This window comes from Strix aluco, chromosome 4 (genome assembly GCF_031877795.1).
Source record: "Strix aluco isolate bStrAlu1 chromosome 4, bStrAlu1.hap1, whole genome shotgun sequence".
NCBI lineage: Eukaryota > Metazoa > Chordata > Aves > Strigiformes > Strigidae > Strix > Strix aluco.
Window position 1 is genome coordinate 106,425,794 of NC_133934.1, and position 26,354 is coordinate 106,452,147.

The 26,354-nt window shown below is 42.1% G+C and overlaps 1 protein-coding gene across 6 annotated transcripts in view; it reads left to right on the forward strand.

The window, feature by feature from the left end:
* Positions 1–17,404, forward strand: part of GPATCH2L (G-patch domain containing 2 like) — a 48,086-nt gene extending 30,682 nt beyond the window's left edge. For all 6 annotated transcript variants that reach the window (XM_074824787.1, XM_074824788.1, XM_074824790.1 and 3 more), the window contains one exon: positions 2,196–17,404. In XM_074824787.1, the coding sequence (XP_074680888.1) occupies positions 2,196–2,368 (173 nt within the window). In that variant the 3' untranslated portion in view covers positions 2,369–17,404. The remainder of the gene's footprint in view (positions 1–2,195) is intronic.
* The last annotated feature ends 8,950 nt before the right edge of the window (positions 17,405–26,354 follow it).

Genomic DNA, 26,354 nt, shown 5'->3' on the forward strand with positions numbered 1-26,354 from the left:
TTAATCTAGAAAGCAGAAATTAACCACTGCAATACAAAAAGCATTAAATCTATAAATTAATACCTCTTTCAAATTGCACTGTCATAGTTGACAATAGACACACAGAATTGAGCAGTGTGTGAGCCCTAAAGCATAAGGCTTTCACCAGGAAAGAACAAAAGTCTGGCTGGTGTAGTTTGGCAAAAGAATAAGGAAATCTGGAGGAAGTAAGTCTGGCTGTACTGAGTTAGACCAGAAGTTCATCCAATTCAGTGACCAACAGCCAGTGCCTAGGGAGGAAGAAAGTCTGTAGTGATAAAGGTCCTTTGAACAGTGATCTAAGATGTAGGGGTGTCAAAAGGCATGGACAGTGCCCTTGTGTTTAGTTACTTTCCATTGCAGTGCAATAAATTTGGAATAATGTCTCCAGTGGCCCAACAGGTAGAGCTTGCCTAAGAAATACTGTGTAAAATGTTATTCTCACGGTTTGAAAGGGATCTGATGAAGACTGTCATGTCTGTCTTCTGTTTGTCAGAATAGGCCACAGGTATAGATGGTTGTGAAATAAATGGTGAACCATTGTCCAGCTTTACATTGATATTTTTAATGTTTATGTGGTCCGGTCCCCTATATATGTAGAAGCGCACATGATAACTGGCATCCTACCCAGGTATTACAGTGAGTCTGGGGTAAAAATCTGCATAAATAGATTTTTGACTGCCTTGGCATGTATTCACACTTAGCTTGTGAAAAACAATAATTTCTAAAAGGTGCCAGTTAGCAGCCTCTGAAACTGCTTATCAGAGAACGGTTTGATGAGTAGTAGCGATTTGGTGAATTTTTCCTCTCCTATTTCTTGCTAATGCATTCATTCTTTGTCATGGTGTGATGGTACCCAGCAGCAAGAAGCCTGTTTCGGTCCTTTGCTTTTTTTCTTTTTATGATCAAAGATGGAGAGTCTGAGTGGGGAGGCTGCTAGCGAGGGGCCCATAGCATAGTATTGGTGGTGATTATTAGTTTAAGGACTTTGAGTTACTTTTTTTTTTTTGCATGTTTCATATGACCTTCAGATGGAGGAAGTTGATGGGCTAGACATAACATATGCAATGTACTGTTATCAGCTGTGTTGTTGTGGTTGTATGGGAATGACTCACTGTTTTGGATGTACAGAAGCAGGATTGTTTGGGTTCCAGATCTACTGAGTGTGGAACCTCAAGCATTGAACCAGCTTATTATTTAAACTTCAAAGCAATCAGTCCTCTAGTTGAGGCTTGTTATAGCTTCTTTATCCTTCATCCACTACAGAGCAGCAGATGCAACTTGTAATAAAAACGCACAAATAACTATTATCTGTTGTAAGAATACGATGAAAAAGAGATGTGTTTTGTACTGAAGCAGTTACTTGTTAAAAAAAATTCCAGTTGCCCCGAAGACTCCTGTGGCAATTACTCTTTTTTATCCTGCCGTGTTCTGTTTGTGAGGATTGAATGATTCAGGATACTGAGAATGGAAGTAAACTCTCACATCTCTAGGTTTCTGACAATCCTTCTGGAAATTTGTGTGACTTTTGGGTTGAACCATGGATCTGCAAATCTTTCTTGCCAATTACAGCCTGTCCCATTTTGAAGCAGTGATTGTATTGAGAAAATGAGAATGGATTCCAACCTAGCTCAGCCAGTAGCTTCTTGTTATAATATGCTGATTTACTGTATGGGATATATGTGGAGGTTCATGGTACTGCCTTTACTGGGTAAGGAGGAGAGGTGTATTTTCCTCTTTAACTGGGCTTTGCAACCTGAAATTTGTGAAGCCTTCAAAGACTTCAAAATTCTCAGATATACAGGGTTAATCAAGTCTTTGTGAAAAGATCAAGTTATCTTCAGTTGAGTGATTACGAATTGATTCAGGTTATGTACGGGACAGCTAAAGCTCTTGATTTTCAATGGGAACTTTGACTAAGGGAACTAGTTAGTGGACTGAGAACTTGGAGGTCTAAATATGAGAATCATTAGGGCAAAGGTGTTAATGCCGTCAAGAACCCGTATTTCAAAGGAATTTGGCAGGGGAACCTGTAGGAACTCAGTAAATAACACCTTCATGTAAGAAATTATATACATGAGGCATTTGCCATGAAGTCACTTGTTCTAACTTTTTTTTTTATTGCCCTTTCCTGCTCTCTTCCTCTGTTCCCCCTTTCCTGCAATTTTATGTTCCAGCAACTTTATCTGTCCCCATGGATGCAGCAGAGTCAGAGCTACCAGCAACACCATCCCTGAGATCCCAGAACTCTGAGTGGACAGGGAAAACACCAGCAGCCGAGAAAGCCACTATTGCTGCCTCCAGTAACTTTTTTAAAATGCCACCAGAGAAGAGTCCTGGATACAGCTAAAAGGAAGCATTGCAACTGTAAAAGTTTGCTGGATTTTGGAAGTGTTTGACTCTGGTGTGTGTCTTCACCAAATACCTTGTTTGGCAGTAGCGACATCTTCAGTATTGGTGCGTGATGCGTGCCATCATCCAGACTGATCTGCGTGCCCCACATACCTAAATCGTGTTTGTGAATCTGTTTTAAAAAAGGTAATCAGTGTTGGGACCGCAGTGGCTTTTAAAAATGTTCTTGCTATTGATGTATTTATTATGCATTCATCTCCTTCCCTGATGCCAGCTCATATGTGCTGGGTCATGTACAGATTCTTTTGGGTTTTCAGATCCTTATTCACCCCCGGACATGTTGCTTGTTTGTGACTTGGCATTTTTTGGATGAAAGTCCCACTACTGCTCAGGAAGGCAAAAGTCTCCCCCTGCTTTCTCTAGGCCAGGAGGATTTCTTGGCTGGGGAATGAGGAGGGAATGCAAATAAGTTGAAATATGGACCCTGAATTCTGTATTAGCAGAATGTTTGCAGGCCATGTGCTACTGGACTCGAATCGTGTTGCTTCTAGTGAAGCAAATACAGTGCTTGTCCATTCAGAAATTGCCATTGGCTCACTGGCAGCATGGTCCGTTAGACCTTTTACTTCTCCCTTGTTCTGAATGTCTTTAGTCTTGCTTGTGTATTGCATGTTCTTTCCTAAATGTCCTACTGGATAAGGATTTGGGAGAACTACTTGGACATAAATGTTCAAGCTGGTGTCCTGGAAGGGAACCTGGGTCCTTGAATATCCTTGGAGTATGGTAGAGGATATAAAAAACTTCCATTTCTCGGTATATAAATTAAAAAAATTACTGTTAGCCTTTCTAAAGGATGCTTGCTGTTGAAGTTAATGTGCTATTGAACAAAAAAGCCATTTAAAATATCACCTGAGCTCAGAGCATTCTGGGTGAGACATCAGACTGCTTCTGTCTCACGTTTTCTGTCCCTTCAAAAAGTATTGTCTGCTATATCTACTGGAGGTGTCTCCACCTACTGATAATTGTACTTTACTCTGCAGCATACACAAAAGAGATTCTCTTCTCTTCATAGCACTTCCACTTGGTCCCTTGTAACTTTCTGTGTTGCAGAATATATGGATAATGATTTATTCCCTCTCTTTTCTTGAATTCTTGATCACTTACTTTTCTTGAATTACTCTGGAGCTTATTTTGGGCTATATTTTTAGAATATATACCTACTTAGCATATGTCAAGGAACAGGTGGCCTCGTGTCTTAAGTCCTTTAAAAATAGGATATATTTGTATGCATAGAACTCTTTTTGCTTTCCTCACCAGGTGGAACTTTCAGACAGGACTGCTTAAGCTTGTAAAATTCATTTTGAATGTGAAGGTGCAGTTAGCACTCTTAAGTAGGTAACAAAATTTACATGTTTTTAGTGGTTTTGCGGTGTTCTGCTCTCCCTTATAAATCAAATAGCTGAGGGACAGATTTGATTGTGAGGATATAAAGCAGTGATTTATATTTAACTCTGTATTAAAATGTTAAATGGTCATAACATACACAAAACAAAAATTGAATGACTCACTAAATCATGATTGACAAATACAGTTATATTACAGACATACTGTCCGTGTCTGATCCCCTAATACCTACTTATTCTTGGGGAGAGATCCAAATTGGATTTATATTTCACAGCCCAAGCAAACTGTCAGATCTGTCCATGTAAATCCCTCTCAAAACCTTTCGGGGGTTTTTTTTTTTTTTTGGTGGTAGTACATTTTAGAACTAATTAGAACAGGGAAAGCCTTTTTACCTTGCTGAAGGAGTACAGAGGTCAGTTTGGATTACAGGACAAGCTGTAAGGATTTTGTGGAGAGAGGAGTGTTCCTATTTTAAAGTAGCCATTGGATTATTTTATTTTGTAGTTATTTTGAGCAATGGTGCTTAAGAGGTAGCACAGGAAGTCTGACCACTGGAGGGCCTGTAATCTAGAACATGCAATGAAAAGGTAAACCTGAAGAGTAGTAGCTTGGCTGTCTAGTACTCATGAACATAATGAAGTGGAAAGGTGGTCACATTCTCTTGACAACCTGCAGATAAATTTTAGGATTGGAAGCCTTGTAACCTAACTTGTAGGCTGTTTCAGTAACAGGGAGGTTCCCTAAAAGAACGTTTGTGCAGTTGAGTGTTTTTAATCTCATGAAGGATCCTCCACAACCTCTCTTGGTTTGAATCTATTCAACAGACTTCGATTACTGAGCGTTCAGCTAAAATTTTAAATGTTGGCCTTTGTGTTCCCCTTTTTAAAATCAATTGTGATATATCGCTACATTCTGAGTATTGTTCAGAGTAGTTCTGTTTCTTCTGCAGTGTCAGGACAGTTTTAAAAGTTTTATAGAGAGAGGTGTTTGAGGTGTTAGGGAATCAACAGCCTTCATCTCACTCATTGTGGCAGGGGAGGGGGTTGCCAGACTTCACATGATTTTTCTCTAGGGGCAGGGAAAGATAATTTATCAGATTTTCCTATTGAGGTCAATAGCACTGTTCATCTGGTTAAGCCCTTACTTAGGCCGTAAGCTTCTAGGAGGTCTTCCTTGCCTTTAAAGGTTGAATGTACCTGTGGCAGTACGGAGGAGTAACTGTGGCAGGCCTTGTCTTGGTAAGCCATACTTCCTGCCATGGCAACTTTCTGAAATGCCAGGAGACTCAAGTTCTTGCAGCTGCCTTGTCTTTCCTATTTATAAGTTAGAATCCATTTGCAGGTCAGTCAGGCTCTCAACCAGATTTGTTTCTCCGGAATGGTAGACATGCTAAATGAATCACACATCTTGTTACTCCAGGGTATTTATCAAAATTCATCTTCAGACTTCAGTAGCTTGATGTAGATTTGACTATTTGAAGCATTCTTAGATGAATGAACTAGGTGCATTGTTTTGTCTCTTTCCCTCTAAGGCAGATTCCTTAGAACTCACACTGTACTCACACAGTACTTGCAGTGAAGGACACAGTGCTTCAGATGAGTAGAAAAGAATAATAATGTGCCTTGATTTGGTAGCTGTGCTTCTACTAAGCTGATCCAGTGTGTGATTAGTGCTTCAAAGATACACAGTTCACTTGTATTCCACTTGTCCACCAGGACTGCCCAGTCTTTTTCCAGGTTTGTCTTCTCTCCAGTTTTCTTCTGTCTTTGTCCTTATGGGAGACTTCAACTTCCCAGACATAACTGGGAATACCATACTGCTGTGACAAGGAAGTCTGGCAAATTCCTGAAGTATGTTGAAAATAATTTGTCACAAGCACTCAGTGAGCCATCTAGGAAAGACGCCCTCCTAGACTTGATATTTGTGAATAACAAAGGACTTGTGGGAGATGTGATGGTAGGTGGCTGTCTTGGCCACAGTAACCACGAAATGGTTGAGTTTAAGATTTTTGACATAATCAGAAAAATGATCAGCAGAGTTGCTACCCTGGATTTCAAGAGAGATAACTTTAAGCTACTCAGTGAACTAGTTAGCAGTGTCCCCTTAGAATCTGCTTTTGAGGGCTTAGAGGTCCATGAGTACTGGTCTGTTTTCAAGAACCGCCTTTTAAAAGCACAAGAGCAGGCAATCCCTTTGTGTTGAAAGTCAAGCAAGCGGTGCAGAAGACCAGTTTGGCTAAACAGGGAACTCCTCTTGGAACTCATTGTTTGATCTCTGGAAGCAAGGTCAGGCTTCACAGGAAGATTACACAGCTGTGGTTGGCATATGCAGGGAGAAAACACAAAAGGCCAAAGCTTAATTAGGGTTGAAACTGGCCAGTGTTGAGGCAGACAACAAGAAAGGCTTTTTGAAGTACATTAATAGCAAGAGGAGGTCTAAGGAAAACATTGGGTTGATATGTGTTGGAGATGGTCACCTGACAAATGGGGATGAAGAAAAAGTGGAGGCATTCAAAGCTTTTTTTTTTCTCAGTCTCTAATAATACTGATAGACCTTGGGCTGCCTGGTCCTCTGCGTTGGAGGACCGTGACTGCAGGAATATTGATTTTTCCATTTGTGGACACTGAAATTGTAAGGGACCAATTGTATCAGTTGAATGTTCATAAGTCTATGAGGCTGGATGGGATTCATCCCTGAGAACTGAAGGAGCTTGTGGAAGTTACAGCAGGACCCCTCTCAATCGTCTACGAAAGGTATTGGGAGTCTGGGGAGGTCCCTGCTGACGGGAAGCTGGACAACGTTATTCCAATTTACAAGAAGGAAACTTACAGACCTGTTAGTCTAACCCCAGTACCTGGAGAAATTATGGAGAAGATCATACTGGGTGCTGTTGAAAGGCATTTAAAGGACAATGCAAGCATCAGACACAGTCAACATGGGTTGACAAAAGGAAAGTCCTGTTTAACTAATTTGATATCCTTCTATGATAAGGTCACTGACCTAGGAGATGAAGGGAAGGTGGTAGATGTAGATTTTCTGGATTTCAGTAAGGCTCTTGATACTGTCCCTCACAGCGTCCTTCTGGACAAGTTGTCCAACTGCAAAATGAGCTGGTACGCAGTGTGCTGGGTGAAGAACTGGCTGAAGAGCAGGGCTCAAAGGGCTGTAGTGAATGGAGCTACATCTGGCTGGTGACCAGTCACCTGTGGTGTTCCTCAGGGTTCGATTCTAGGGACAGTTCTGTTCAGTATATTTATCAATGATTTGGATGCAGGAGCTGAATGCACCATTAGCAACTTTGTTGATGATACTAAAGTGGGAGGTGCTGTTGACCCTCTCAAGGGACAAGAGGCCTTGCAGAGCAATCTAGATAGATTGGAGCATTGGGCAATCATCAATGGCATGAAATTTAACAAGTGCCAGATTCTGTACCTGGGACGGAGTAATGCTGGACACATGTATAAACTGGGAGAGCAGTGGCTGGCAAGCAGCCCTGCAGAAAGGGTTCTGGGGGAACTGGTTGACAGTCAGCAGTGTGCCCTGGCAGCCAAGAGGGAAACAGCATCCTGGGGTGCATCAAACATAGTATAACCAGCTGGTCAAGAGAGGTGATTATCCCTCTGTATTTAGTGTTGGTGTGGCTTCACCTTGAGTACTGTGTGCCATTCTGGGCCCTGCAATTTAAAAAGGATGTGAAGGTCCTTGAATGTGTCCAGAGGAGGGCAACAAAGCTGGTGAAAGGACTAGGAAGGCCTATCCTATTAGGAGTGGCTGAGGACTCTGGGTTTATCTAGTTTGAAGAAAAGGAAATTGAAGGATGACCTCATTGCTCTCTACAGCTTCATGAGGAGGGAAACTGGAAAGGGAGGTGCTGAGCTCTTCTCCCTGGTATCCAGTGACAGGACACATGGGAATGGTTCAAAGGTGTGTCAGGGGAGGTTCAGACTTGACATTAGAAAACACTTCTATATAGAGAGGGTAGTCAAAACTGGAGCAAGCTTCCTAGAGAGGTGGTCAATGCTCCATGCCTGTCAGTGTTTGAGGCATTTGGACAATGCCCTTAATAATATACTTTAACTTTTGGTCATCCCTGAAGTGGTCAGGCAGTTGGGCTAGATGATTGTTGTAGGTCCCTTCTGACTGGAACTATTCTATTCTACTCATGAGGTGTCTGTCTTTTCATCCTTCCAATCTGTCAAGGTTCCTCTAGGTGGAGTATATCCATGGCTGTCCTCCCCAACATGCCATTATTTCTGAGAGTATGTTCTGTCTCTTTCCGCCACATCACTAACGATCACTGAACAGTATCAATCCCAGTATTGTCTTCTGCAGCATGCTTTTCATAACTGGCCATCACTCAGATTTCAAACCATTGATCATTATTCTTTGAGCCTGACAGTTCAACCAATTTCTTGCTGACCTTTCTTACTAGATGGCATCCAGTCCATAGCTCCCTCATTTGGCTATAAGCATGCTGTGAAAGACTGCATCAAGAGGCTTGCTGGAGTCAATGTAAACAGCATCCACTGCCCTCTACGCATTCACAGAGCCTGTCATTTCATCATAGGAGGCAGTCAGGTTCATAGGCATGGTATTCCCTCATTTAATCTGGCTGCCTGTTCCTAGTCACCTTCTTGTCCTTTGGGTGCCTGGAAATGGCTTCCAGAACTTGCTCCATAAAGCTACAAGGGACTGACGTAAGGCTGACTAGCCTGTCATTCCCCAGATCTTTCTTCCTGCCTTTTTAGAAAGGTGACATGATACGTACCCCTTCCTGTCACTGGGGACCTCATGCAATTGCTACAGTTTTTCATAGATGACAGAGACCAGTCTTATAATGACATACTTTTGCAAACAGGGCTTTATGTACAGGGAGCAGATGGACATTCAGTGAAAGAGAAATCAAGGGCTGGGAGGAGCACAATTAGTAGTTCTCTGCACATTTCCAGTAGTCCCAGTGAGCTCTAGTGAGGCTTAATGCCCGGTCTGTAGGTACTGGAGAAGTGTAAATTAAATTAATGTAGTTTCTGGCCTGATAGATTTATGATTTTAAGGTAAGGTACAGTAAAGAGTGAAGACAGCAACAAAACAGTAGCTGGAGAGAAACTCATAAGTGGCTGTGACTAGTGCTACTAAATGATAGATTAGCTTCATGTTTGTGATATGCAGAGGTGTGTCTTGCCAGCATTCCTGAATAATGACATTGAGATGGTTAGTGCTGTCCTTCCAACTGTAGTAAGCTCATGCTGTTTGTGGATGTTGCAGAGACCTGCTCAGTGGGCAGAGGATGAGAAGGGAAATTGGAGGAAGGGCAACAAGAAGGGCTGAGTGTTTCTTTTCTTGTAACCCCTTCTGCACTGAAGAAAGAAGATGCTACAAAAAACAATGTGTGTGCCTGGATATCGAAAAGAAATTATGTAAACTGGATAAGAACTTTGCTTTGTTGTCTTGAGGAACAGTGTCATAACCAGGGAACATTTCAGTTAAGCAGAAGTGAAGGATGCTACCAATCACTTGTTCAGAAAATGAATTTTAATAGTCTGTTAGGAGACTATCAAAGGAGGACAAACTTATTTTCTCATTGTGGTATATTGCATTACTGTGTCGGTCCCCTGCATTCTATTCCAGTTTGTGTTTTGTGCTTGAGACGTCCTGCTTTTGTACCATCAAATATGGGAAAAATACTTTACAGCAATGCTTCTTAAGGCATAAAGCATAGGGGACCACTTGCTATACAGAAAGCAAGGCAAGATTGTCTTAGGCCATTAACTTTTACCCAGTACAAAGACTGAACTCAGCATAGAGAATATAATGTCTTAATTATACCAAAGTGTTTCATTCTTAAGAAAGTAAACTGTGCCATAGGCAAGTGCAGGGAGACTAAACTGTCACCAGTGCCTGGAGACTGGTTCATGGCTGGCCCTCAGTCAGGTGACATACAGATTTATGTTGTGGAGACAGAGGGAAGCTTCAACATCCTTCTCCACTTTAATGTGGGTAAAATGCCCTCTTAACTGTAAATCTGGCTGTTAGTGTGACTGTAGTGTGACAGAGATGTGTTAATTGGCATACCAGGAAAAGAGAATTCTTGTACCAACTCAAAGAATTGGTAAAAGTGGAAAATGGGCTGGCACAACCTGTTATATGAGAGAAAGATGCAAAATATATATACCTGCAGACAATAATCAGAAAAAGGATTGCTGAGCCCTGTGTGTATGACCTAGAACATTCATTGTCTTAAAGCAGAGCTGCCAGTATTATGAGGATGATCAGGGTTTTGCAAAGCTGCCCTCTTTTCCTTGTAACCTCTGAAGGAAATGGGATAAACAGCATAAGAAAAGCTGCACAGGGTCAGTCCAAAGGTCTGTCTGGCTTGGTAGTCTGTCTCTCACAGTGGCAGGGTTTGGATGCCTAGGGGCTACTGTAAGGACAAAGTAGCTATATAGTGATACTTTCCTTTTATGTTCTCTTAGCCTAGTGTTCTGTCTCAGAAAGATTTACAAACTCTTTTTTCAAGGCTAGAGAAAACTTCTGTGAACCTTTTGGCTATAACATTTATCCTGCAACTGGATTTAATTGTATTTTTAGAAGGACATGTAATCTGACTTTCAAAGCATCAAGCAAGGATTAGTTCATATTTCTTAGTCATCAGTTTTCTTATTAATTACCCTCTTTATAAGCAAATTGCATCTTTTCTTGGAATAGTTTTTTCCTAATATCAGCATCCTGATATTGTTTCTTGCTATGCTTTTTTTCAGCAAGGTTGAAAAGTCCTATTCTTCCTTTACAATTAGGCTTCTTTGTCATGTATATCTACCTATATACCGTCAACAAGTCCTGTGTAATCCACTAACCCATGTTAAGTCGTTTTTCATAATCTTTACACTGTAAAACTTGTCATTTAACCTTTAATTATGCTCCTGCATGAAAATCCCCAGTATTCCACATCCATCTGCATTCAGTTTTGGTGTCTACACTTAGAGTATTCTTTATAGAAGCAGGAACACTTGCTTCCCTATTGCTATTCAGGCTTCATATACTCATCTATCCAAACATTATGCTAGCCCTTGCTGCCCAGACACTGCTGTAACACTACCATAAAAGTGATATTTAGGCAGTTGACTCTGAATCTAAAGTTCTTATCACTGCTTTTCAATGCACAAGATCCTAGAAAGTAAAAATAATCTTCATATTTTTTTTTTATTCCAATGTGTATTGCATTTCCTTTAGCAGTATTACAGTGCAATTTTGGACTGACAGTTTTTATAATTTGGAATACTTAAGATCTCAGTCTGTTTAGTTTTATCAGAAGAGCATCAGAGATGTCATGCCTGTGTGGTAGAAAGTCCTGTATGGAAATACTAGGTAATAAAGTGTCTCTTGTCTTGAGCAGGTAGACATAAAAATGAACTTGAAACTAAAGCCAGATGAATTCAGGTTAGAAATAGGGTGTGAGTTTTTAACAGTGAGGATAGATTAACCATTGGAACAAGGTACTGTGGGAAGCAGTGGCTTCTGTGTATCTTCAGGCTTCAATTTGCAGACAGCAGCTTTATGGAAGGAATGTTGTGGCCAAATATAATCCACTGAAATAAATACAGAGGCATCCAAAAGACACTGAATGGTCAATTTTATAGTGAAAGGTCAGTCTGCATGAAATTATTGTTGCTTCTGGTTTAGAACCTCAGAGAAGACAGAAGACTTTTTTTTCTACAGTATAGAGATCTGTTGAAAAATTGGAAGTGTTTTGGCAAACACAGGGAAAAGTCATGGTGATGGAAGTTTTTTGTTGCTACCAAAAGATTGTTATGAAATTTACATGAGAAGGTGAGATGAGAAAAAACTTATCTGTGCCAACTGAAATGAAGCATCATTTCTGCATGCCACTTTATTTGTTGAGTAGTATAATGACATATGAGCGTGCAGTCTTCAGAACCTACACGATCTCTCAGTTGAAGAGTGTTGTTGGTGAGGGTTTCCCCTTGTTGCTGTACTAGCAGCTAGAGTTCTGCTACCTTGGGGCAATGTTGCCTGTGTATATGTCAGCTTCAGCAGCTCTGCATCAGTTCATTTGCTCAGCTGTGTGAACTGCCTGCATGTTGCACTGAAATCAGAAACAAATGAGGGAGGGCATTGGCGGGCTTATTACCTTGCCAAAAAAGTATGCAGTATCTTTCTTAATCACTATAGCAGTTGCTTCTTCTTTTCTCTCTCATGCATATAAGGAAGATGCGTCTGTGTAGATGTGCCCTTCACTACCACACTGAAGGAGCAGATGGTAGGCTTCTACAAGTGGAGGAGCTCTTCTGCACTCATCTGAGAGGAGATGGTGTGACTGGAGGAAGTGATTTTCTGGTAGTGTGTTCTCTAACATTAGGGAGCAATGGCTTGTTCAGCTTTAAAATAGATTATGCTGTACCTTTGTTTCAAAATGAATGTAAAATTCCAGTGATGGAATAGTGCCACATTTGAATTGTTGCTTCAGATCTCAAGTCTTGGACATAGTGTTAATGTCCCATGCTAGCATTTGTTTTTGTTGCCCAGATTGGTGCATGTGGGACCTCATTGCTGGAAGCTCTTCTAAGAGTGCCGTGAACTGAGACTGGTCTGGCCTGACCAGAGCCCCTGGGCACTGCTGAAGCCATTGAATTTTCTCTCAAGTTTGGCAACACCAGACAGTTAGCCAAAGCTATACCATCAGTTACATTCTAGCTTCATCCTTCTGTCCCAGGGGGCTTACCTAGAGATGGTTCTCAAACAGGTTTACTCAAAATCTTTAAAGAGCTGCATTGTGCGTGTCCCAAATGTTCTTTGTGGTCATAAGATTTAACTGTTCAATAGGGATTGGTCTCTGGGTTCCTAGGACTCTATTTTGGGGATAACATGTAAATAAGGAAGATCCTTGCTTGTATTCCTTTGTCTTAAACATGATGTGTATTCTCTGAATGAGACTCTTGTGGAATCTTTGTTCTGATTACAGAAACTGGAAATAAATCAATATATGAAGGAAGTGTTTTATTTGATATAAAGCAAACTGAGTTGAGAGTGAGAGAAGAGAGGTTTCACTGACATCTAACTAGATTTACAGTATCGGAATGTCCAATAATCTGCTTGCTTCCTTGACCGGTTCCTTAAGTATAAACTATAACCTGAAGGTCTGTAGGGAGTTACTATGCTTTTCTTCCTTTGAATTGCAAACCTGAGTGAAGGATTTGAGGTAATTTATCATGTCCATTCTTTGTTTTTTGCAATGATTTTGTTTCCCAGTTTGTCATGACATAGCCTCTAGACAAGTGAGATGTTCCTTGTTTGGAATTTGAAACAATTCCAGAGTTTCTTAAGTAGCCTTTCACTTCCAAGTCATTGTTTCAACTCAACTCAGTCTCAACTGATAGTAATGGGTATCTATTCATTTTGCCAATGCTAACATCCTTTTAAGATAGATTGGCATCATTCTTTTTTACCATGATAGCAGTGGCTTCAAAGATCAAATGAGCAGTGGACTTTGAATTTTCTTTTGCATATATTTGTGTCCCAGTATTGATAGCTATGCACACTCGTGGAAGGAAGGAACAAAACAGGACTCCCTCCATCTTAACTGTTCCAATGAATAAATTGTAAAAAATTAGATCCCAAGTTGATTGACTGATTTTAAACAAGAAGATGAAGATCCTTTGGAAATTGCTTCAAGTTCTCAACACTATATTGGGGGAGGGGGTGTCCAATTCTAAAAAGTTACCATTTTCCTCTCTCATCTGCAGGCTGCACCTGTGAGAATTGGAAAGTGTTCCTGGTGAAATGTTCTGATTTTTGTTGGGATCAAGGAGAAAAGAGCTTTTAACAATAGGTTCTCTTATGGGAAGTGCCTAGATTTGGCACACATTATTAACTATGGGTTACAGTCAAAAATGTCAGATATCTAAAAATCATTATGAGCTAGTTCAGTCTTCTACCTACTTGCATTTTTTTTTTCCCTGAGGAATGAAGCATTTCATTTGATAACTGGAGGCATTTCTATTAAAAAAGAAGAAGAAAAAAAAATCTGAATGGTCCTTGTTTACACATCCTTAATTTTACATCCAAGGGCTGAGAATTTTCTCAGTTCAGTTTGAATAGCTGGTGGTCAATTCAGTAACAGGGCTGACTGTGGTGGCTTTTACTATTTTGATGTTTTTCAGACATGCTTGCTTCATACTTTTCCAGCTCAGAGAATCAACTGAAGCTGCAGATGTCTACAAGTAGACTTGCTACATACTAATGGAGGATTTCTTGCATCTAAATAAAGGGTATTTGAAATCTGGGGGTACAAAATTTTTTTCTCTACTGAAGTAAAGCAATTTTCCAATAAGAGCAGATACTTGATAATAGGTTTTTTTATGAAACATATTGTAGAGTTTCAAAATGCTAAATGACATTAATTTAGCTCATTTCTAGTGGGGGAGCAACAGGGAAGTACCTAAAGATGAGAACAAGAACAGATCTTAGTCAGGAGTTGCTGCCCTTAGGCAGATGAAACACATGGATTTTGCAAAATGTGCTTTTAAAATTGCATCCAGTTGGAGAAGTCTTACTTTGAGAAGTGTCATAGCTTCTTCCTCACAGACTGTCTGCAGGGGCAGTGATGGCAAAATAGTGATTCTGCTAAACTAATGCCAGCACTGATGCTGATGTTTTTCTAGTAATTTTGGCACCAGCTTCCTGAGAGGTTCACCAGCATTGCCTTAGGACTTTTCTTCATCCTCTTCACCACATAATTTGCAAGTGCTTGGACTCACCCAGCCACCCACCATGGGGAAACATGCATTCCCATTTTGAGAAAGCCAGAGGTGAAGACACTCAATGCTGAGTGTTGTATGGTGAGTAAAAGAAGTCCTGTGTTTTCTTTCCTGGCTGTCCAATGTCACCATGAAAGAAGCCTATACAAACAAGAGTAGCAAGGGGAGCTTTCATGAGCCTTTTATCCCTTGCTGGTCCTTTCAGGTACTGTGGAGACAGCAAGGAGTGGGAATGAGGAGTACAGGGTCTGATTCCCGGGAGAGGGAAGAGGGACCATGAGGTGTGACACACACATGCATGCACACACCCCCACCCCCACACACCCCTGCCAATAAAAAAGGAAACAAATAGGAAAATTTCTGTTCCCATAACAAACAAGGCTGCAATTCAAGTGGCCAGTGTTGCTGTAATCAGTGCCCTTCTGCATGCACAGTACAACACAGTCAAGCAGTTGCGTGATTTGTTGCTGGGTTTGAGGGTTTTGTGTCCTGTCCCATTTCCCCCACTCCCCTTTCACACTAGTGCCTGCCTCAGTCAGTGTAGGAGGGTTGAGACTCTGAATGTACAGCTGCTTGGGTTTGGGTTTTTTTTCCTCATTTAGACTGACTTCAAGCTTTATTTACTGCACAGCATCCATACTCTACTCTGAAGAGGGAAGAAGTAATTTCCTTGTTAGTGTCTTCAAAGTACATCCTGCTATGGCATCTTAGAAAGTTAATGAATTTATTTATGTGCTGAGAATTTGGATGTTATTGTCATCCTTATTTTATAGGTGTGGAGTTTAGGTTGGAATGACTGAAACAAAACCCAGGAGTTACCTCTGAATTTGAGGGGCCCAAGATGAGATACCTGGGCACTAGTGATTTGGAGTGGCTTACTTCGTAGCCTTTTGTAGGTTCCTACATTTCCTACAGATTTCCATAGCAGCTATGAGCACTCAGCTTCAGCAAATCCAGCCACAATTACTGATGAGCTGAGGAACACTGTCCTCCTTGCTGAAGTCACTCTCTGACTTCTCAGATATCAGAGAGATGGCAACACACAGGCATCTCTCCAGGGCTGATAGTCAATTGCTTTCATTGCAAGAACTTTGCCTTGACAATTTCCTGCTTTGTCCTTTCTGTCTTTAGCAGCAAATGACTCAGACCCAATCTCCTTCAGTTCTTGGCCCTCACCTCTCCAGAGGTGTGTGTTCTGTCCTCTGTATGAAGCTAGAATCTCAGAAAATAAACTGTATGATCACTTGATTTGGCGTTATTGTAATGCGTATGCACAGAGGGACAAATTAGGATGGCAGTTCATTTCTTCACTTTTGAGTATTTTTATCTGTAACTGGATAAGTGTGTGTATATACATAGATAGATTTTATTTATTTTTGAGCTAGGAATTTTTGGTATGTATTTGCTTTCTATTGGGGTTTCCTTATAGGGTATTTTAGTTTTCCAACATATGCTTTGTCTCTGGAAATATCAATGATTCCTAGACTTCAAAGGAATTGAAAGTGGAAAAGCAGCCCAAATGCATAGTATAACAGAGGATCTGCTGTGAAATAGCTTGTCCGCTACAACTCCAGAAAGAGTAATAGGTAGATGAAAACTTGCTCTTGAGCCATTACACTTTGTATACTTTTACCTGAACGTCATAGGATGATATGACTATTGACTCATGTCTTACACTAACATTTCAAGTGTTGTCCTCTGATTCTCTTCCCTTAACTTTAGAGTAATGAGTGTCCAGTGCAGAAAACCTGTCTGTTATTTAACAAATGATAAGCTGCCTGTTAATGCCCAATTCAGCAGAGTTTTAAAATATCAGAAATCTTAGTGTATATTTTGGGAAGAATGCCCTCAGGTCAGAGACCCTCTTTGGAACCAGAGTCAATCATCTGTCTGAGCTGTATCAGAAAGAGGAGAAAAGTATGAAGACAAAATGGTACTAACTTCTGTCTTTATTATCCTATGTTTTGTTCTGTTCTCTCCATTGACGCTCAGGTCTAGATCTTCTAGAGAAATGTTTGTTTTGTTTTGTTTTGTTTTTTAAAAAAACCCACAAACAACTTCCCTCTCCAAGTTTTTGTAGGATTCTTATGTCAGACGTGGGTTGGCAGGCTCTGTTCACAGCTGAATACCCAATTTCTGATGTAAACAGATGCCATTAACCTGAAAGATGAAAATCAGAATGTTTGAATTTTTACTAATACCCTCTTGAGATGGGGCAGGTAGCTGCAGTTGTGGTATCCTTATCCTTGCAATAAAGTATTGTGGACCATATCATTCCTTGCTCACACATTGCACTTTTACACCTGTGCTAAATGGTCATTTTCTGAGCAAAGTGCATTGTTTGCTCAACAGAAGCATAAAAGATGACACGTGGTATGTTGTTGTACACCTTATCTTCTCTCTGCTTGATCACGGTGGATAAAGTCATGGTTGTGCACTACCACGTGACTCAGAAACAACTTTGCTGAAAACCACAAATTTCTTTCGGGTAAGCTACATCCCACCTGTATGTATACATAAATGTAACTGTATTTGTTCCTTGGAATGACCCAAATTCTTGTCACAAATGGCTGGCAACTGGATGGCAACTGGAAGCACCAGAACTGGCGTGTTCAGAATGTGACTACTCTATCATTCTGCAAGTACCTTGAGTGTTTAGGATATGGATGAGTACAACTTCTACTGCTTGTCACTGAACTACTGCTGGTAATTGAAAATTGGAATACAGTGTTCCCTGGAGAGTTTGTCTGTCATGGAGCTCAAGAGGTTAATATGTAGTTATGTGATGATACTATAATTTTATATGCATCTGCAGATACTGGTAATAGACATTAAAGTGGGCATTTACATCCTTATTATGGGTCAGTACTTGATGTCATAATAAAAAAGTCACATCAGAAAAGTACAGGATAAAAATCTGATTATGCACCTTTTGGAGTGTAAATGGCTTTAAAATTCAAATTGTCACCTGATGGGAGGATCAGGAAAGAGTCAGAACAAGGGCAAAGGGGCAAAGCTGTGAGATACAAGGGGCAGGATAAAGGAGGAAAAAGAGACAGGCTGGACTAGGCCTTTGCTTGGGCAGTTTATATCCATATGAATACTATACCCCATTACTTAGGCACTTCATGTCATCTCATTAAACTCAAACTTGACTAAAAGGTGGACTTTGCAATGGGGTGTGAAGGTCAATAGACTCCAGATCTTCTGTCTTTCCACAGAATTCAAATCTGCTCAATGGTGGTGGGGCTAAAACTTCATGTGGGTTAATACAGGATGTTCATTTGGAAAACGACAACCATCAAAGCTAATAATGTTTCCAAGGCAAGGCAACAGCTGACACTTTCATGAGGCTGTCCTAAGTAACTATGCAAGTAACTATGCAACTTCTGGTCCCAGAGCTGAGGAGAGGGGTGGATACTGGGGGGACTGAGACTCTGAATCCTGAAGGGCTGTGTAGGTTAAAATCAACCAAGAAGTACAGTGAGGACTAGAGCAGCATGTGGAATGGACTGCATGGGACAATAAGTTCATCTGCAATGCACTCAAAGGGTTTCCAACATCACCTTGAGTGTCTGTGGGAGCTGAAACCCTATAGCATGTAGAAATTTGGAAGGATGTTGACCTTACATTTCTTTACTAATTTTTTTATCCAAATACATCCTAAAGCAGTCTATAAAGTCTTCACAGTTGACTGAAATTTTAGTGACATTTTCTTTGTTGGAAATATGGGGTGCAAGGCCATGAGGTGAGGTAAACAGTTTATCTCTGCTGAAAGGGGAAGCCTTCTCCTTCCATCTCCACCCCGTTGTCTCCCACTGCCTGACTGTAAGCTCCTGCTGGTTACCTTTCACTTGTTGGACCCCTTTGACTCATGTCAACCCCCTTAACTGCAAAAAATTACTTGATTTCTGCTGTTTTAATCAGTTGATTTGGCTCAGTTGATGTGTGTGAGGAGTGCCAGAGGCAGCTAAAGGCACGAGGGCAGGATGGGGCTGGGGAGATGGGTGGGCTGGGAGAAATTCCTGGGGAATAATGGTTTGAATGAAGGAGACACACAACTGATAGCACCAAGCTTTTAACTTTGGCTCAATTGCTTACAGACTTGTGCCCACCACCCCATGTTCTCCAGGGTTTCAGCAGCTCATAGGAACTCCACACAGTCCAAAGGTGCAAGAGGTGCTTTAAGGGGTTGTAAAGTCACATGGAGATGCCTCGCCAAGAACAGTGCTCCTCCCAGGTACTCCTTAGGGGTTTTGACACCATGTTTAGCTGAGGTGAGAAGGGACATTTCCTGTGACATAAACATATATGCTTCCTAAAAAGGGATTATGACTGGAAGGGACATACCTGTTCTAGAGAACCCAAAGTGTCTCTCATGTGGATCTCTTCTCTTTGAGGGGCTGATTTGTTTATCTATATGAAGTAATGAATGATGGGGCAAAATGGAGCGAAATGATGGAAAATACTTAGTATCTCTGCACCATGTTTCATGTGATGAGAACCAGCCTTTCTGGTGAATGAGAATGTTATTAAAAAAGCCATCTGGCCTTTGCAGCAGCTTTCAACAGAAGTACTGAAACGTTGAGGCCCACAGACAGCATGCTCCGCAGCCTTCTGGGATGGGATGTAAGGCAATTTTCTCAGGAAAATAAGAGGCACAGAGAGAAGTCAATACTTTGCGAAAGTTATAGGGCAAATCTGCGGCAGGCCTGCAAGGCTTTTGAAATTGCCTCCCTAAGGGCCTTATATTTCAGTGTCCCTGCACTAGCAAGGTACAAATAAAACTCCAAGAGGCTGTCTATCCATTCAGTGGATCAGTCAGACACCGAGCAAGCTGATGGCAGTCAGTCAGATGCTGAGCAGGGGGCCATTCAGTGATTAACGGATCCTAGGTTTGTGAATGGCCACTCCTGGCTCAGATGGCTTTTGGCTGCTGAGAGAACAGGGATGGAGAACTCCATCCCCTTGTTCGCAATTAGTGTTTGTTACTAAATGCTGACAGTGTGTTCTCTCCTCTCATGTATCTAGTCTTTGTTTATGCACTGGATGTTGGCACAGGCTTCTGTGCTGTAATGTCTTGCATTAGCTGCTGTTGAAAGGAGTCCAAGGAGCAGTGTGCTTTGAGGAGGACAGGAGGGCGTCTTGGCACCAAAAGAGCAGGACCAATTCTGAGGGAAGGATGAAAATGGGTTTAGTTAAGTGGGAGGCTGGCAAGGAGCAAGCAGCAATGTGTCCATGCACGTCTCTGCTCTCAAATGTGATGCCAAACACTTTGATGGAATGAGCAGCTAGCTAGGAGGTGTAACCGATAGCAGGAAGGTGAGATAGCCTTGGAAATGGTTTGGTAGAGGGTGATTTTAGCAGACATGGTATCTTTATGTGGATAGGTGGTGCTTGAGGTAGGAAGCATGGGACCTAGAGGAGGAGACCACAGTTGCTGGAGATCACCATAGGGGTGGAGATACACAGAGAAGTGATAACAGAGCTCAAGCTGTCTGTGGAGGAGGAGGAAGAGATTAAAAGCAGAGACAAGAATGGTAAAAAAATGAATTTAATCTCTGGACTCTCAGCTGATTTAAAGGACATCAGTACATGTGAAGGACAAGGGTGTCATCAGTCCTCACATAGGGGAGAGGAGACTTATTCCAATGTGCAGGATTTACACAGTACCTAGAAGGTCTGAGATGCAACAGCTGGGCTAAATACTAAGGCAGGTGCAATGGCTGCAGCTCCCTGCCCCTCTGTGATGCTGCAGCAGTGTGTGGCGCACACAGTTGGCCATTTTGGAGGTCAGGTCTTTCACTTGTTTGTGTGATGAGAACTTGCAGTTCAGCTCAGGAGCAAATGTGCCAGGATCTGCAAGGGACAGATATAGTTTAGTTATGAGAGGGCAGCACTTTAAGAGCTCTTTGTGTCCTGCAGCCCACCTGCTTAGAATGGCTGCAATGGGTTATTTTAAGATCAGAAGTAAACCCAAAGTGAGTCAATTTTTCTTTCTCTAAGACCTGGATGCTACCTCTGCTGCTCCTCTCCTGCTCCTGTTCTTTCTTCAGTAAGGGGATGAAACATTAAGTAGGAATAAACAATGCAGCTTCTTGGAGTGCTACTTGAGTAAAAGGCTTGACATGTTTCTTCATGCAGTGGGAATGGACAGGGAAGTGTCATGAGGCCAGGTTTGCCTCTTGGATGCACTCACTCACGGTGTCAACCTGTGGCCTGACTGGTCACGAACTGTCTTTGCCTGTCTGAGCCACATTCCCAAAATACAAGTGGCTTTGGCAGTTGTACAAACTAGAGCCTTGGTGTTCGCTGGTCACCAGGAGTGGAGTGGGATAAGCAGCATTATCTGGTATTATTTGTTCATCACTGGGGGCTGCTGTGTGTAACTGCCCCTCTGTGTGTTGCCATTTCATTCCATTAATATTTTGCTGGAGTATCTGCAAACTTTGCTCCAGAGTACCTTTGACAGCACAACTGACTGCTGCTAGTTATTTCAAAGAGTTTGGATACATAGCTCGGTTAATCCAGAGCTCATTTGTTAGAGTAAATTGAAGTCCTCATCACTAGAAAGATACCTTGCTCCAGTCACTGCTCATCAAGCCCAGTTGGAGTGAGCATCTTTATCTTTTCTCATCTCTCACTTAGTCTTTCCTGGTCTCCCCATCCCTCTGATGCTGCTTTGCCACTGCTCCTCCCCCATAGCCCACATTCAGGTGTGGCTGTTTAAAAGCAATCTCTGTCAACATTTGTCATTAATCTGTTTCCATTTTTATTTATAAAAGAAAGAGAGAGAGTGAGAACGGAACAGCAGCAGTAGCAGGGCAATTGCAGATGAATAATGAAAGGATTCATCACAGCCATATCAGGATATATATATTTTTTGCAGCCAAGCGAGACGGATTCCCATCACAGCTCGGGGACTCGTTCCACACAACCACTCATCTTTCATGCTGGGGGGAAGGGAAAGGTGGAGACAGTATCATTATGGATGTAACGGGGCTCTGAAGTGACTAGTCAAGGTTGCTGCTTCAGTCACAAGGAATCTGCTTACAGGAATTTTCTTTCCAGCAGGTGTTATTGCCTGGTAAAGTGGCTGCCTTCTACGGCAGGCTGCCACTTGTGAAAGGGCGGGTTAAGGTTTGCTAACAGAGATGCTTGCTAAGCAGTCGAATCACTAGGGAAGGATGAGATGGCCAAGTGAAGATTTCACAGGAGTGACAAACTTGTCTCAGAAGGAATGAGGGACACACTGGACAATGCAGGGATCACTCTTTCTCACCTTTTTGTCTCTTGAGCCCACCCTCAAGTTTGCTGTCATATCAACAAACAACTCTCAGCTTGCCCTGCCCCATCTAGCTTTATAAATCTGTCTGCCCTGTTGAGCACAGATGTTTTGTTCTTCTTGTCCACTTTTAGTAGGTAAGGTGGATGATAATTTGTAAGATAGGGAATGCTGAAGGATTCTGGAGTCCTGAAGGTCTCTCTGAAGCCAAAAGAAAAGAACTGCCACTTGAAAAGGAAGGGGGGAGGGGTGCAGGGAAAGAAGCATGAAATAGGCCTGGCTGATTGAGGTCTGCACTCAAATCCAAAAAGGTTTCTGTCTTCTCCTATCTGCCAGGTCCAGGGGAGTGAGGTCACGCATATCCTGTGAGGGCAGTGCTAATGCTTCAGTACTGTTTGAGCTCTGCATGCCTGGGTGCACACAGATGTAGTGGTTATGTTCCTCCACAGCTTAAGAGAGAGTGACTCTCCAGCCCTCTTGTGCTTGTGGGGAGGCAATCCAGACAATGCTGTTGCCATCCAAGGTGGAGGTGGGCTGTGCTGAGTAATTCTCAGGTGCAGAAGTGCAGTTACTCTGTCTGCTCCTGGGGTTTGGTGGGGTCTGGGTTTGAGGAAAGAGCATGACATTTGACTTTAGTTTTCCATCTAGGAAAGCACTAAAGCAAGTTGATTTAAAGGGCAGGATGTTCTCAATTTCAGGTGCTGCAATGACCTATGTTGCTGGTTATCAGTTCTACTTCCAGTTGTGAGAGTGCATCAGCCCATAAAAAGCACAAAAGACCTTGTCCCAAAGGACTGTATATTTGTCAGGCCTCTTGGCAACCTGGAGTGCTTCGTGCACCTCTGGCAAGGCATTAGCATCAGGGCATTCCTGTATTAAATCCTTTCTCCTCTCAATTGAAGCGTAAGTGCCACTGGAGGCGATCCCAACTGGATGGGAGGGTGCAGTACAATGTCACAGCTGTAGCGATCCTTGAAAGAGTAAGACAAGCAGATATGTTGCTTTGTTGGGCCTTTAGGGCTGTCATGTTGGCAGGGGGAAAAAAGAGCTGTGCTTTTTTCTATTCCAGACCCTTCTAGTGCTCTATTTTTCCTGTATAAAATCACAGCCTTGCAGCAGTAGAGGGACTGGGGAAAAGGGACCTGCTTCTCAAGCTGCCCCTCCATTTCCCTCTTCTACCCAGGCAATACAATGCAGTGCTCAGAAGCTTAGACTCAGTCTGTGTTTTTTACCATTTCCCCTCCAACATATATCTCCCTTCAGAAAACCATTTAGTTCATTTCCCCATACAGGATTATGACAGGTCATTATGAACTGGGTGTTATTCAGTTTGTCTACGTGATCCAGCTCCATTTACGCATCCTACTAGGTGTCAATTCCCATCGCTAGATAAGGACCCTTGATTGCTCAGCATAGAGAGGTTTTCTCTTGAATATAGAAACCATCAAGTGTTTAGGAAATACAACAGGAAGAAGCTTCTACATAAGGTGCTTGCTTATTCCAAAAAAGAAAAGGTACTTCAGCCATGCTAGGTCTCATCATTGAACAATGGCAGAAGGTGGTTCTTATACAGCCTGTGGTTAATGGCTTCTTACCTTTCTCCTGGAGGATCTTTCTTTTATATCCCTGTAGAATCAGGTCCCTGAAGGTGGTTTTGCTCCTGTGGAGACAAGACACTGTTAAAGCTAATGGTCATCTCCTAACATTGCTTGGATGTAGCCAAGTGCTTGGACATTGAGGGGGAAAAAAAAAAAATCATGTCACTTGCACCTGTAGTGTATGTTTGCAAAACTGGGTTGAATGGGCAGGTGAGAAACTTGATCAGTTCTGAAAATGCTGTGCACCTGCTGTTTTTTCTTGGTGGCGTTATGGATTATTAATGGAAAGCTTGCTTTGTCACAGCCTGGGAGATTGCCTTGCTTCTAACTGGTGCTTTCCAGGTAGATATAAACTTGATGTTTAATAAATGTGTAGTAACATGTTAGTGGAGAAGAAAGTTCTCTTCTGACTCCAAGTAGCAGATGGTTTACGAGATCTCCTCCCTCCAGCCACCTTTGTCCCAGTTGTACCTTCACTGAAGTCTTTTGTTTCAAGTGATGTTTTCAGTGGCTCCATGCAGTGGCTAATTTAGGACCTTCATTATTTGGCTTCCATGTCTATTCTGTCTAGCCCCCTTCTCTTCCTCCGAACACTCTCAACCAAACCAGGAGCTACTCAAACAGTATTTTGGGATTATTTTACAGATGTGGTGGTTGTCACTGCATTCTGTTATAGGTCGCAGTTTCTAGGCCTTGCTGTGTACCCGCTCATACAGGCAGTAGAACCACAGCAAAAGATTAAAGATTAAAGATGATGACCAATTCTCTATCGCAGGGTATCACTGAGATATTTCACATTTAAATAACAAAGGTAGAGTTTCTTTAGCCTTGAACAGTCTGTAAAATATTTCAAGCAAGAAAATCATTGCTCTTGCTGAAGGCTTGTGATGCAGCAGCATGCAGTCTTTTACTGGAGCGGTCTCCTCCCAGCCACGTAGGCTCTTCTCAATGGGAAATATTTAACACACTATTAGTTTCTGATGTGTTCTTTAATGTATTGGTGATCTCAATGTTCCCTGAGAGGCCTCAAATTGAGGATATAACCAGGCACAGGTTTGTATAACCTTCTTTGAAATGTTTCACTCCATCTGATGCATACTTGGGTTATTTTAGAGTTGCCATGGTGTGAGCATGCTGAAAAATCTTCACAGTGTCCAGTGAGTGGTGGCTGAAGAGCTTTAAACTCTTCCAGCCGGGTCTTGTGAAGAAGTGTCACTGGGTGGCCTCCTGGAATAGTGCTACTTCTATCTGGGAGATGTAAGAAGTGTTATTTCAGCAAAGCAATCCATGCACCAACGTGAAGCCCCAAGCAACTGCTGTAGCCTGTGGGACCATTGTAAACTCATTTCTTTCCTCACTTTCCATACTACTATAGTCCCTAGAAGGTTTTGATCAATACTGAAATCCAGCTGACCCTGACGCTTTACAGACTTTGAATAGGAGCATCTACTGTCCAGAGAATGTACTGTCCAAACAGAGGAAGATGTGGGTGTAGGCCACAAGTAGTAAAGGAGAGGAGGGGCAGGATGATACATGAATTGTGATGACATCAGTGTGAAATAAAATGGCAAAAAAGCCAGAGACTGCTGAACTGTTGATTGTTGAATTAATTGTCCTTAATTTTCAGGACCTGAGCCAGGGCATCTCAGGACACCAGCTAAAGCACATTAAAAGTCATCAGGGAAGATACATGTCCGAAGGCATGTATAGGCAGGAAGAAGAGGAACCAAGATAAGAGGTAGATGTGTTTGAAATAGAGATCTAGCTGGGGAGCAGAACCCACACTTTGGAGATGTTATCAGAGAAATATGATTTGGGTTGAAGGCTGAGTGAATTTTTGTTCCTTGTATCTTACCTTATTGTCCATCTTTGGATTTTTTCATTTCAAAAGCCAGACTACCCTGCTGACTGTGTGCATGCATTTAGTTTTCTGTGTGCCCTACCAAAGCAGTGGGAGCCAGCTAGAGAATGGTGTCTACCTGTCCCCAAACTTCCTCCCTTGTGCTCTTTTTTTCTGGTGAAGGAGGCACAAGAGGAGACCCAGGCTCAGTATAGATGCACTTCTGATTCAAGGCCTAAGCTGGGAAGATGTTTTGCTGGTGACAGTGGCATGGTGGTAAGTGTTGTCCTGCTTTATGCAGTCCCCATGCTTTGTGCTCCAAAGCTATGCTTTCAATGGGAGGACCCATTTCTTTAAGAGATATCTAAGAGGCCAGACTATTACCTGTGGAAATAGTACTTCCTGGGCCGATGCTACCAAGTGGCAGCAGTTCAGCAGTGTCTTCCCTGGACAGGTCAGTCCCCCCAGTTGCTGCTTCCCCCGGGGTTGCTCTCTGGTGACTCCTTCCTGTGTCTGATGGCATGAATGAAAAGCAGACCTTCCTTTGCCAATTCCTGCAGTAGTGAGAAGAATTGAGGAGGTGTAATGACTGCAGTCTGTTTCTGATACGCAGTTTTGGTTGAGGACTTAAAGGCAGTGGTGGCATCAGAGGCACAGAGCTGTTAAATCTTACTTTACATGGGTCTAAAATGTTGCAAATCAATGCAAGAGTTGGTTCAGCTTTTATTGTCTACAGTAGCCATGGTAGCCTGCGGACTCAGCTCAGCTAGGGCACAGACTTTGGGTTCTATCTGAGAAAGCATTTGAACTCAAGAAGCCTCTTAAGGACTGAAGGTCTGGCATATGGGCCAGGCCCTCCATAAAGTGACTGTCATGTATTTTGTTCAAGAGAGATGTCCCAGGTGCAGAACCAGCTATTTCAGACAAGTTACCAAAAAAGCCACAGACAACTTTTCTAATACTTTCAACCAAAATACACAACATCAAAGCAATATTAGCACTTCAATTTGCAAAGCGGGAGGAGAGACCAAAAGCTATTTGCCTCCAGTTGCTATTAACGGAAGTTACCCTCCTTCATTACC